Source organism: Vombatus ursinus, unplaced genomic scaffold (assembly GCF_900497805.2).
Source record: "Vombatus ursinus unplaced genomic scaffold, bare-nosed wombat genome assembly UNPS02014799.1, whole genome shotgun sequence".
Taxonomy (NCBI): domain Eukaryota; kingdom Metazoa; phylum Chordata; class Mammalia; order Diprotodontia; family Vombatidae; genus Vombatus; species Vombatus ursinus.
This window is the reverse complement of record NW_020954577.1, coordinates 43,644,635-43,658,889: the sequence shown is the minus strand read 5'-3', so window position 1 is coordinate 43,658,889 and position 14,255 is coordinate 43,644,635. Positions and strand designations below refer to the sequence as shown.

General features: G+C 41.5%; 1 protein-coding gene across 1 annotated transcript in view; it reads left to right on the top strand.

Annotated features, from left to right (window-relative positions):
- The window catches only part of GADL1 (glutamate decarboxylase like 1), a 166,738-nt gene that overhangs the window by 23,409 nt on the left and 129,074 nt on the right, over nt 1-14,255 (top strand). Inside the window, exons 6-7 of the mRNA XM_027872500.1 lie at nt 9,988-10,067; nt 10,182-10,236. Of these exons, the coding sequence (XP_027728301.1) occupies nt 9,988-10,067; nt 10,182-10,236 (135 nt within the window). The remainder of the gene's footprint in view (nt 1-9,987; nt 10,068-10,181; nt 10,237-14,255) is intronic.

Sequence of the window (14,255 nt, the reverse complement as noted above, 5' to 3'; positions counted from 1 at the left end):
AATTAGGAATGTAGGCAACAAATATTCTTCTGAGAAGGGGCCACTTGGCTTCATCAGTCTGCCAAAGGGGGTCCATGACACCAAAAAGGTTAAGAATATCTGTTTCAGGTTTTGAACAGGTGTTTCCAAACCTGAGAAAGCCATCCTAAGTAGGACATATGTTAATGGCTCATTTTTTTTTCAATGTCCCTTTCTATTCTTCATTGTATTTAAACCTTGCCTAAGCTCTCCTAGAAATATAACTCTGGAAAAGGGAAAGACAACTCCATTGACAGAGAGAATAAAGGATATGCCTGGGAAAGCTCGGAGACAAAGGTGGTGCTAGTAAGTTTCAACAGAATAAAGGGAAATTGGATCACCATGCCATTGTGAAACATTGGCTAAATGACTTTTGTGTCTCAAGAGAAGGCCTATATGCAAAGGAAGGCAGAAGATCTGCTTTGTTCATCTTGCCAGCAGAAGAGAGACAGAAAACAGAGAGAGGTAATAGACCTAGTTTTCTCAAGAATGACATTTTGAGAGGACAGCCTTCAGAACCGGGTATTTTATTATTATTTTAATATGTTGTTTTTCTCAGCTAGAGCCATAATTAGGCATTCTGGTAAACCAGGGAAAGTTTATATAAGGTTTGGGGGAGCAGGGATGGAGTCCCATGGCATGCACAGAGACCTCACACTGCTGTGCTTTGTGTCTTATGAGGTGGCTCAAGGGAGGAGTCAAGCAAGGCCAGATCGTGGAAAACTCACCTGGGTAGCCACCTTAGTCACGTGGCTTGATATTGCCTGTGATATGTCCTTTGTAAGGAAGGGTATGGATCTATAGACTCATCAGCATGATGTAAGGTGCAGGGGACAGTCTGCCATTATGAGAAACAGTCATGCCAGATGACAAGGCTATCTGTCTCCCAGAGAGTCTGTCCTAGGACTCTGTAGCATAGCCCATGACCCCTAACTTCTGATCCTTCCCATCTCCAAGGAGGTAGAAGAGGGAGATAACAGTATAACAACAGGACCCTGAGAATGGGGCCTTTGGTCTGGATAGAGGGATGGAGCCAGCTCAGGGCCAGAGAAAGACTCCCTTAAGGAGCAATGTTCCCCCCATGTTGGTGCCTTGGGGCAAAACCTCAGTCACCCCACTTAAGTTGAAGCTCTGTTCCCCTTTCTTCCACAATGAAATGTATTCAGGCTATAAAATTGACATTGGTCCACTCATACTTATCAGTGTTACAGTTGGTACCCACCTGACCACCCAAACTCACACTTGTCTATCCTCAATGGGATCCAAGAATTGCTGAATCCCATGAGAACCAGGCTATGAAGAAAAGTAGAACATGAGCGAGTCTATTCAATCAAGTGGAGCCTTCTGAAAGATGGGTATTCAACTTCCCCTGTTGTCTTCTAGGCCCCTGGAGTGTGGGCCCAGATTGCTATTTTCCACACTGCTACTTTCCCAAGCAGGGCAACATTCAGACTCTGTCATTACAGGGTAAACTGAGGCTTTGTGGGATCAGAATCATACATAAACAAGAGGAACCGTTCAGTCAAAAGCACTAGCTGTATTCACTAGGAGGTGCCAAGGACACAGAGATAACTGCTTAACAATCCCTGCCCCAACGAGTTTCCCATCTTGCCAGAGGAGACAACATGCCCATCTCTAAATAGGCACAAAATGGAAATGAGGCAATTTGGGATGGGAGGCACTGGCAGCTGGGGGTGGGAGGGAACTGAGGGAAAGTTTCATGGAGAAACTGTCATTAGAGCTAAATCTTGAAGGTAACTGGAGATTTTCAGTGGTGGAGGTTTGGGAAGAGCATTCCAGGCATGGGGAACAGCCAGTGTAAAGGCATACAAATGGGTGCTGTATAAGGAACACTTTGATATTTATTTAAATGTAAAGATGCTGTTCCTATCCCATTGCCCACTTAGAATGGAAATTCTTGGAAAGTAGGCACTGTTTTATTTTGTCTTTACATGTCTAGTTCCTTACATGTAGTAAATACTAAACAAATGCTACTTGCATTAAATTCAAATTCATTTAAGCCTTCCATTTCATAGATGAGGAAACTGAGGTCCAGATATATGAAACAACTTTCCTGAGACAAAGATAGTTGGACAATAGCAGAGCTGGCAACTTTTGGTTGCCAGTTGAAGGCCCTTTCCATGACACCATGATGACTTCTCAAATACACCCCTCCCTCCTCTCGGTACAGTGCTGCCCAGTCTACTGGATAATGTTGGCTCCATTCATTGACTTAGTATCTGTGTAACCTTTGGGAAGTCACTGCTTCTCAGGACCTCAGTCTCCTAATCTATAAAATGAAAGGATAAAACAAGGTGATCTCCGAGGTCCCTTCCAGTTCTAAATCTAAGCTCCTAAGGTCTTGCATTGAATCAATTGATCATTAAAGCATTTTTCTTCCAAACTTTTAAAAAAAAATTTAAATTTCTTTTCTTTTCTTTCTTTCTTTCTTTTTTAAATTTTTGTTTTTAAAACTTTGGATTCCAAATTTTCTCCCTTCCTCCCTCCCCACCCATCCTCATTGAGAAGGCAAGCAACTCGATACAGGTTATACATGTGTAGTCATGCAAAACACTTCCATAGTAGTCATGTTGTGAAAAACTAAGTATACTTCCTTTAATCCTATCCCACCCGCCATTTATTCTATTCTCTCTTTTGACCCTGTCCCTCTTTAGAAGTGTTTGCTTCTGATTACCCCTTTCCCAAATTTGGCCCCTGCTCTCTTGTCCCCTTCCCCCCCCCCATTTTCCTGTAGGGTAAGATAGATTTCCATACCCAATTGAGTGTGTATGTTATTCCCTCCTTAAGCCAAATCCGATGACAATAAGATTCACTCATTCCCTCTCACCTTCCCCCATTTCCCTGGCACTGTAGTCTATTTTATGTGAGATAATTTACTCCATTCTACCTCTCCCTTTCTCCTTCTCCCAGTATAACCCTCTCTCACCCCTTAATTTTATTTTCCAGATATTATCCCTTCATCTTCAACTCACCCTGTGCCCTCTATTTATCTATCTATCTATCTATCTATCTATCTATCTATCTATCTATCTATCTATCTATCTATCTACATACATACATATAATTCTTTCCCTCCAACTACTGTAATACTGACAAAGGACTCATGAGTTACAAATACCATCTTTCCATGTAGAATGTAAACAGTTCAATCTTAATAAGTCTCTTGTGATTTCTCTTTCCTGTTTACCTCTTCATGTTTCACTTGAGTTTTGTATCTGAAAGTCAAATTTTCTATTCAGCTCTGTTCTTTTCATCAAGAATGCTTGAAAGTCCTCTATTTCACTGAATGACAATTTTTTTTCCCCTGCAGGATCATACTCAGTTTTGCTGGGTAGGTGATTCTTGGTTGTAATCCTATCTCCTTTGCCCTCTGGAATATTATATTCCATGCCCTCCAGTCCCTTAATGCAGAAGCTGCTAAATCTTGTGTTATCCTGATTGTGTTTCCACAATACTTGAATTGTTTCTTTCTGGCTGCTTGCAATATTTCCTTCTTGACCTGGGAACTCTGGAATTTGCCTACAATATTCCTAGGAGTTTTCCTTTGGGGATCTTTTTCAGGAGGTGATTGGTGGATTCTTTTAATTTCTATTTTGCCCTCTGGTTCTAAAATATCAGGACAGTTTTCCTTGATAATTTCTTGAAAGATGATGTCTAGGCTCTTTTTTTTGATCATGGCTTTCAGATAGTCCAATAATTTTTAAATTCTCTCTCCTAGATCTATTTTCCAGGTCAGTTGTTTTTCCAGTGAGATATTTCACAGATATTTCTATTTTTTCTATTTTTCTATTTCACAGATACAGATATTTCTATTTTTTCATTCTTGTGGATTTGTTTTACAGTGTCTTGATTTCTCATGATGTCACTAGCTTCCAATTGCTCCATTCTAATTTTTAAGGAAGTATTTTCTTCAGTAAGCTTTTGGACTTCCTTTTCCATTTGGCCAATTTTGCTTTTTAAGGCATTCTTCTCCTCATTGGCTTTTTGGACCTCTTTTGCCATTTGGGTTAGGCTATTTTTTAAGGTGTTATTTTCTTCAGTATTTTTTGGGGTCTCCTTTAGCAAGCTGTTTTTCATGATTTTCTTGCATCATTCTCCTTTCTCTTCCCAGTTTTTCCTCTACTTCTCTTACTTGCTTTTCAAAATCCCTTTTAAGCTCTTCCAAGGCCTGGGACTGATTCATATTTTTCTTGGAAGTTTTGGATGTAGGAGCTTTGACTTTGTTGTGTTCTTCTGGTTGTATGTTTTGATCTTCTTTGTCACCAAAGTAAGATTCTATGGTCTGACTCTTTTTGTGCTGTTTACTCATGATCCCAGCCAATTACTTGAGTTATAAACTCTGCTTCCAGTGTGGAAAATGTACTGTCCTAAGCTTTGGGGCATTTATACAGCTGTTTTCAGAGATATTTCTAGGGACCTGTAAATTTTCAGTTCTTCCAAGGTGGTATGATCAAGGGCGAGGTGTTCACTCCTTTCCTGGCCTGTGCTCTGGTCTATGAGTGACCACAAGCACTCTTTTCTGTCTTGGAACTGAGAGGAGGATTTCTTCTCCACTGCCATCACAAGCTCCACCACGCCAGCACCCCTCCTCGCCCCAGGACCCCCACCCAGAACTGTGACCCAGATCCAAGTACAGGCAAAGCAAGAGAATCCTGCACCAGCAGAGAGATTCCTGCAATCCCCCTCTGATCAGCCACCCAATTCCCCCTCAGTCTGTAGGCCAGAAGCTCTGGAAGCCCTGCTGCCTCGGCGCCACATTCAGGGACTGGGGCTAAGACCGCACTTCTCTCTCACCATCATCACAGACTTTTCCCACTGACCTTCTAAGTTGTCTTTGGTGTTCATGGGTTGAGAAGTCTGGAAACTGCTATAGCTGCCCATGGTTCAGTCCTCTGAGGCCTACTGCAGGTTCACTGAGGCCTGCCTTGCCTGCGTGCCCACGCCAAACTGTGCTCCTCTCCCCGCCCGGCACAATATACCTTTCTGATCAACCATCCAGGTTGTCTTGGGCTGGAAATTTGTTTCACTCTGTCTTTTTGTGGGTTCTGATGCTTTAGAATTTGTTTAGAGCCATTTTTACAGGTATTTGGAGGGGTTTGGGGGAAAGCTCAAGCAAGTTACTGCTTTTATTCCCCATTAAAGCATGTATTAAAGCATTATCAGCCTACATTTTGAAATCTTCTGCAGTTACAAATATACTTGGAGATTCCATTAAGCTATTGATAGTGATCTAAAGATTATTCAGATTTCATAATTTGGTAAAAAATATTTAAAGCAATATTACTTCCCCAGATTTATCACAGTCCAAAGCTTGCTTACCTTTGGGTGGTCACCAAGACTTCATACACAAAAGTGTGTTAATTCTACCCTGATCAGGCCCCATATCTTTAGAGAAGACATAAATAGGATAGGCATGCCCATAAGGGAATAAAAGGACTGGATAAAGGGTGAGGTTTGATTGAAAGCCCTGAAGACATATAACATACGGAAGAAAATACCTAAGTCAGTGGCTTCAAATTTGGAGGGTTGATGTGGAAGAGAATTCTGGCCCCAGAGGGCAGAAACAGGAACCAATGGAGAGAAATTCCAAAGAGGAAGATGTAGGTTTGATGTAAGGGAGAACTTTTTTAAAGAAAAATTTTTTTTAAAGAACTCCTTAACTACTAGGGCTACCTCAACATATGGCATGGGCTGCCCTGGGAGGTCATGGGTTCCCCCTCACTGGGTGTCATCAAGCAAAGACTGGATGGCTAATTTTTGGAAGTGGAGAGGGGATCCCTTTACAATTCTGTGTTAAACATTTAAGAGACACTATCCCTCATATATTGAAGGGCCAGAGACGATTGGGGTGTGGGGGGAAAGGAAAGGGAGACAAGACAACTGCCTTCAAGCATTTGAAGGGCTATTATATGAAAGAGAGATTAGATGTTCCTGTTGGTCCCAGACGGCAGATCTGGAAGTAGTGGGAAGAAGCTGCAAAGAGAAGAATATAGGCTTGATGGTGGGAAAAGCTTCCTACCAGAAGGAGTAAGCATAAAACGGAAGTGAGGTGCTACTAGAGGGAGTGGGTCTCTCCCCTCCTCCCAGCTGCATCATCCTTGTTGTCATCTTCATGACATCAATCAATTAAGCAGCAAGCACTTGTTAAACCCACACTATAAGCCAGGTGCTGTGGTAGATACCGGGGATATAAACATGAAAATGGAATAACTTTTGCTCTCAAGATGCTTACACTCTATTAAGAAACTCTCTCTCTCTTTCTTTCTCTCTCTCTCTTTCTTTCTCTCTCTCTCTCTCTCTCTCCTCCCTCATGCACACATATATGCATAAATGTACATGCATACACATATATGTGTGTACATATGTATGAATTTATGTTTTTGTGTATACCCAGACATGCATCTGTACACATGTGTGTATATATGAAATATATGTGTATTTATACAGAGAAAAATATAAAAGAAATAGAAGGTAGTTATTGGAGAGAAGACTCCAGCAGTGGAGGTCATGAGTTTGGGAGGAAAAGGATCTGCCTTTCTTGTCTTTGTCTTTCCTAAAGTGGAATGCCCATAGCTATTTGCTGTGTTCTGGATGGAAGAGGGTTAGTAGAACTCTATATGAAAGGCACCTGGCATTCTTCTGAAATGATCTAGGGTTTGGACCTCAAAATACCCAGGGAATAAATGTTGATTTAGGTCTTTTCAGCGGAGGTCTCCAAGCAAAGACTGTGTGCCTATGGATATGTTCATACATATACGTGTGTATACACACGTGCACATACACACATGTTGCTCCCCACTGGCATGTCAACTTGAAGGCAATGACCATTCTTTCTTTTTCTCTGTATACTCGATACTTAACACAATGCTTGGTACAGAGCAGGCATGATTTGTTGCTCTTGAGTTGGAGGCGAGCTGATGTAGTCTGACCTCCCGATTTCACTCAGTAGAAAACTGATCTGGGAAAGGCTAAATAACTAGCCCATGCCCCACAAAGCAAGAGCACCGCTCGATTTTGGACTCCAGGCTGCCAACTCTAATTCCATCACTCATTTCACTCCCCCATGTGCCTTACAGAGGCGTGCCAAGGCTCAGAGGAGATCATGGATATGACAGTATTAGGGGAAAAAAATAACATTATCTTCCTATGTAAGATTATTATGAATGAGGAAGTGGAGGCAGGGGCAGGTTGGGTGCCCCAAGGCTGCTGAGTAAATGGAGGCTCTGATGGAATTCAGAACGGCAAGCCCTAAGTTCACAGCCCTCTTCCTTCTAGATGCTTCTGTCTTTTAAAGTAAGAATGAAAGTCTGCAGAGAGTCTTTGCATGTTTCCTAAAAGAAAACTGGGGGAGGAGATGGAGAGAGAACTGGGGCGAGTTTCTCCTTTTCCTTTATGCTAGTGGTAGGAGTGGTTCTTTTGTCATTAAATGTATTTGTTTTCTCTGAACTCCAGCCCATTTGTGTGTGTGTGTGTGTGTGTGTGTCTGTGTGTGTGTGTGTGTGTGCGTGTGTGTTTCTATGCATACAAACTCAGCATGTCTGAAACATCTCCCAGGTGCTTCTCCTCCCCACCCTCCAGCCCCTTTCCAGGGCTTCTTTTCTTCCCTGCTTCTCTGAACTGCTTCAGCTCTGCTCTTTGCTACTTTTTTCTGTCCCCACACAGTTCACATCGACATTGCTGTCTATTCCGCCCTTGGGTATAGATGCTCAGCTGCTTCTGCCAACATCCGCATTCTGATTGCCACTTTAGGTATTCTGTGGGCTTGCTGGTTCCTGAGTTTGGAGTGGGCTGACATTTCCCAGTGGCCCCACAAGACTTTTCAGAGAGCCCAATAGGCAGATTCTGGGGTGTGGGCGAGTATTTATCACTCTGAAATCAATAGCTGTTGTTTGAGGTCCCAAACCTTGGGTGGGCAGCAGCTCCCCTGAGCTGTCTGTGCCTCTGACCACGCACTGACACAGGTCGATGTTGCAGCAGCTTAATTACTTTTCTTTGGACCTGATTGTTTGTCAATGGGCATTCTGCTGTTCTTGTAACAAGAGGAAATAAAGGCAGCTTACCAGAATATGTAGGATGGCTTCATCCTCCCCAAAGTTGTTATTTCTACATTTGTTTTTGCAAAAGGAAATAAGAAAGTGCCAAAAAGAAAAAAAAATACTCTTGACAAAAAGAAGAAAAATAACCACAGTCAAGGAAATATATCAAGCTGAGAATAGCAGGCATGAACACCTTCCTTCCTACTTATGGATATGTTAGTTATTGTTGCTTAGAGAACAATGGCCATGGGTGCCCATAGGCACTTGGAATTTTGAATCAGAAGACTCTTTAAAGATGATTTAGTCCATCTCTCATTTTAGATGTTTATTAATTTTATTTTATTCATTCATATTCATTTTCCTTTTTTATATTCATTTTCCAGTAGAATATGAGCTTCTTAAGGGCAAGGACTATTATTTTTTTGTATCCTCAGCTCTTAGCATAGTACATGGTATATAGTAGGTGCTTAGTAAATGTTTGTTAAATTGAACTATATTAATGACCCAGAGAAGGAAATGGCAAATCACTTCGGTATCTTTGCCAAGAAAACCCCAAAGGGGTCACAGAGAGTTGGACACAACCGACGTGATTGAATAGCAACAATATTAATGAGTAAATGGATTCTGAGAGAGATGAAATTATTTGCCCAAGGTTCTATGGGTCAGATAGAGCAGAGCTGGTCCTTTCTCATCTGCCAATCTCTTCTCTATGGCTACTTTGCATTGTTTTTTATATGTTTTGTCTATGTAACCTGCTTGTTGGTTGGTTACATGTTTTACCTATAATTACATATGTGCATATTATCTCCCTCTTTGAATGAAAGGTACATATGGTTTTTGCATCCCCGGTGATTAATTCTGTATGTGCTAAGCAACAGGAACTTATTTATTGTTATTATTAGTTAGTAGTAATAGTAATGATGCTGGCTATTATTAATAATAATGATAGTAATAGCTAGCACCATGATTCCAGAGGACTGATGAAGACTGTTACTCATCTCCTTATAGAGACATGATAGATCCATTTCACAAAATGAGATCCACATTTTTGTACTTGGTCAGCAAAGGAATTTGTTTTGCTTGACTCTGTAGAATTGTTATGAAAGGTTGGTTTTTCTTTTTCTATTTTTCTTCAGTAAAGAAGATGGGATAGAGGAGTCATGGGAGAGAGAAAAAATAAATGCTTCTTAACTGAAAAAATGAAATTTCATTAATATAATAGTAGCTACAATTTTTATAATTCTTTAAAGCTCACAAAGTGCTTTACATACAGTGTCTCATTTTATTTTTACAAAAACTCTGTGGAGCTATTATCCCCATCTTACAGATGAGGAAAATGAGGCTGAGACAGGTTAAGTGACTCAGCAAGGAAGTGCCTAAGATAGAATTCAAATTCAGGTCTTCCAGACCCAAAATCCTGCACTTTATCCACTACGTGCCCCTAGCTGTCTGAATCAATGCTTTAATGATCGATCGATGGAACCCCAGGTCATAAGATCTTAAAGCTTAGATTTAGAGCTAGAAGGGAACTTAGAGATCACCTCATCCTACGCTTTCATTTTATAGATGAGGAAACTGAGGCCCTGAGAAGTCATGACTTGCCAATGGTTGCCCAGAGTGACAGAGTTGGGGTTCAAACCCATATTCTCTAACTCACAGCCCAGCGCCCTTCCACTGGAGTAAGCAGCAGCTCTGTTAGAACATTTGAGGCAGCTGCATATGTAGGTTCTTTTCTCTAGAGTTAGCAGCTTTTCCAGTGTTGAATGTAAGCATCTTAAGGAAAATGTTCAGGGAGTAAGAAAATGGGGTTCAAGGATCACACCATGAATTTTATTAAGGAATCAACATAGTGTTATTTTCCTAGTTTGCTGACTCATTTTCCCATTTGTCTCTTCTTTTCCCCCTGATTCAGAGCCATTACTCTATGAAGAAGGCAGCATCTTTCCTTGGGATTGGTACCCAGAATGTCTACTTTGTGGAGACGGACTCAAGGTATTGGGACATATTCCTAGGAGGGAGGGAAGGAATCTGTGCCTCTGAGAGGCAGTAGTGATGGGGATGAGATAATTAAACAATAACTGAAAATCTTAAATCTATATCCCTTAGAGGTAAGATGATACCTGAGGAACTGGAGAAACAAGTCCAGCGAGCCAGGAAAGAGGTGAGAGGGAGAAAGATGCAGAGAGAGAGAGAGAGAGAGAGCAAGAGAGAGAGAGAGCAAGAGAAAGAGAGAGAAAGGATGTGTGTGCCTGTGTGGCTATGGATGCTTGTGGTGGGGTGTATGAGAGACAGAAAACAGGAGAGGGTATCAAAGGATATCAGCATGGATGAATTCGCAGGCCACCTCTCCTGGCCAGAGAAAGAGGGCAGAGTGTGAAAATTAAAATAGGTATGCTCATATCCAGATGTTCTGTTTACAGGTGTAGCATGCTGGTGCTCCATATTCTGTGGAGCTGTCCAGAAGTTCCAGCTGTGTGGCAATTTCAAAAACAAACATTGACAGTCTCATTCTCTGTGTCCTTGCCTAGTGCTAAACCATGAGGACAAGTATTGCTGCCCTGCAAAAGCCTACCCTGTGCTCTACCTCTCCTGCCTCCAAGAGTCCTGCTGCCTAAAACCAAACCAAACACCCCCACCCAGTGCTACTTTTAAAATGAATTGAACTCATTTGACCAATCCCCCAGCCTTGCATGCAGGCTGCACTATTTTCTCCAAGGAGAGCCCTTAACCAAATACCATTAATGATCTGTCATCCAAAGATGGGGTGTGGGTCTAGGATCCTAACCTTTCTTACGAGATCCCCTTTTAACCTGGTAAAGTTTGCCTTTCCCATGTTTGGGTGGTGAAGCCCTTGCTTGGGCAGGTATCAGCCAAGATGGCCCTAGACCTGACTTATGGGTGCATTCCTAGTCCCCCATACCAGCCATCTCTCTCCTGGACCAAGAGCTACCTACAGGACTCTCCGCAGCATAAAAGCAGGGATCCTGCTTCCCTTCTGCCCCAAACCCCAGTGCCCGTGGAGCTGCAGAGCTGCTCTCAGATGTCTTACCAACAGGTAGGCATGAAGGACATAGGCAAGTCAGGTGGGACCGCAGGAAAGAATGAGAGTGCCAGGTCCTTAGTGGGCAGAGCAGCCCGCTAGCCCACCCTGGATTGTAAGGTCTAACAGAGACCGGGTCCTCCCTTACCTGCTCTAGTATGAGCAGTGTTTTTCAAGAAACTCCTGTCAGCAGGCCACATTTTGACAAAATCGGTTTGGTTTGAATGCATTGAAATTTTTTTTTTAGTTTACATGAACAACAACAAAAAAAAACCCTTATCTTTATTTCATCTTCGGGCTGTAGATATGCATCCTCTGATCTTCATTTATGTTACATTTATTTTTAAAACTCAAATGACAAGTGTATTTGATGATGCCCACACCCCTTCCCCCCAATATCAAAAGTTCTTTTCATCTTGAGTGAGGGAGGCAGGCGTTACTGTGTGAATCATAGCCTTTGCTAAGGCTCCTCTCCATGGAGGATTCTTCAAAATGAATGAATCTTAACAGCTGTCATACTAATGCAAAGCATCTTACGTAGATTATTTCACTTGAGTCTCAGAAACCTTTTGAGGTAAATGTGCCCATTTCCCCCATTTTACAGATGGGAAAACTGAGGTTCTGAGCAGTTAATTAACTTGTCTGGGGTCACATTGTTAGTAAGTGAGGCAGGATTCAAACCTACCCCCTCCTCACTTCAAGCCCAGCTCTATCTCCATGACTCCTTTTAATGAAGGCTCACTCATGTCATCTAAGAGCTGACCGGGCCAGAAAATGTGAGTAGACTGGGGGAGGAGGACTTTTTTTGTTCATTTGTTTTCATTGAGTTCAACAACACTGAACAAAAAAAAATGGCTAGACTGTTTTAAGTGCAGTGGAGAGTGGGGACATGTACCTCTTTTTTTTTCCTTTTAACTTTCCTTTCTAAGCATCTTTCTAGCCATAGCTTGCTCTGAGTAGTTCTTTTACTGGGATCCTTTGGCTTTAGGCAGAAGTACTTCTTTCTCAGCCTTTGACTTGCATCTTTCCAGGTGCAGAGAAGAGGCTTCCCTGGTGTATATCCCATACCTTCCATCTAGATTTGAAAGGTTCACTTCCTAGTTCTTCCAGTTGGGTTGGATTTAGAGGTTTAAGCATATCATTCATTTGGTCTTTTAAAAAATTATATTTCCCCCCAATTACATGTTAAAACAATTTTTTAAACTTAAAAAATTTTTTTGAGTTCCGAATTCTATTCCTCCCCCCACCATAAGACAGTAAGCAATCTGATATCGTTTATAAATGTGCAATCATCATTCATTCATTTGTAAGCACATGCCTGCTATGTTCCAGGCATTATACTAATTGCTGAGAACACAAATTTAAAAGCAAACTAATCCTTGCCCTATAGGTGCTTATATTCTATCAGGAAAAATAATACATGTAAGTAAATTTCATATATATGTATGTGTACATATATACATACAACAATATAACACACATGTATACATATGTGTATGTATGTATGTATGAATTGTGATGGGGAAATGGCACTACCAACTTGGGATCAAGAAAGGCCATGCGGAATATGTAGCACCTGAGCCATGCCAAGGCAGCACTTTTCCTTGAAATTGGAGTGAGCCAGAGATTCCAATAAGAAAGGAATCATATGTTAATTGGGTGACGGGAAAAACAAAACAAGTATTGTCTTCTCACCACGATGAATCCCAGAGAGAGGCCATTTAAAACTGTTTCTGACTTTGAAATCACCATTTTCAGCAAATCAGCCTTTTTCTAGCTTTTATAAAATGAATGTGAATTCAGTTGGCTTTCCCAGGGCCAGCTTCTTTGTAAAAATCTGTTGCTGTGGCTGCAAATGATAAGGAAGGAATCTTTCGGCAACTTCTAGAGGATGGAGGGAAAGAATTCTCCAAGCCTATGTCTCCCCAGGGATTCCACAATCGACAGGCTCATTTCTCTGCTGAATCATTAGCTATTGATTGATTCCATTTGTCACAGCTGTCTCACACAGCTGTCAGGAACCTTTTCCACCACATGTTTTCTTTAGCAGGTATGTGTCACCTGCCATTCATGTTTTCGTGTTAGTCTTAGAATTTTGTTTTGCGTATCCAGTTAGAGACACGATTCAGAAGTGGCCTAAATGAAGTGCTCTGTTCTTTGCTCCATTCCATATAAAACTATCCTGTTAGGTGGCACGGGGGATAGAGTGCCAGGGCTAGAGTAGGGAAGAGCTGAGTTCAAATCTGACTTCACACACATACTAGCTGTGACCCTGGGCAAGTCACTGAATCCTGTTTGCCTCTGTTTCCTCATCTGTAAAATGAGCTGGAGAAAGAAATGGCAAACCACACCAGTATCTTTGCCAAGAAAACCCCAAATGGAGTCACGAGGAGTTGGTCAGGACTGAAATGACCGAATGACAACCACAGTAACTTCATGACACTAGACCCAGTACTCTATCCACTGAACCACCTAGGTAGTGCCTCTGAAACTTTGTTTTCATCAGTTTCATATTCTCCTTGGATGACCTTCCTTTCTTTTGCCATTCTCTTTTCTACAACTTGCAATATTAGCTTTCTTTTGGAATAGCTTCCTATTCTAATGTTAGCTTTCTGAAGGCTTCCTGTTATCTCCATCTCATGTGAGGAGCAGGGAATCTGTCGAAAGTTTCCCAAGTCCTTTGATGATCAGCTGCCATTTTGGTGGATTCCAGAAGAATGAGACACAAACTTCATGTCCAGATAATCTCACAGAAGATCTAGCTAAGGATGAGCAAAAGCCCAGTCACCGTTTTCCTGCCGGGATCCTATCAGTTTTAAGGACATAAATAAGGAAGCATGGTGGGGGTTCAGATCCATTCCATAGTAAGGAGGAGAGCCCAATGTTTGTCTCCCATTTGGTTTGAAGACTCAGTTTCTTGACTTGATGGAGAGAAAATATGCAAAGGAAACATTAGTAAAAATAGGAAGAAAAGAACTCAAAAGGATGACTCATTGTCAGGCAATGCCAGATTACTAATTGTTACCCCCTTAAGTATTACTAATGACAAGATGTCACTTGGAGATGGAAAAGTCAGATTTTGAAAAAAATTCCAAGTAATTATTGTCTCTAAATTGAATATTTTAATTAATCAACGCTTA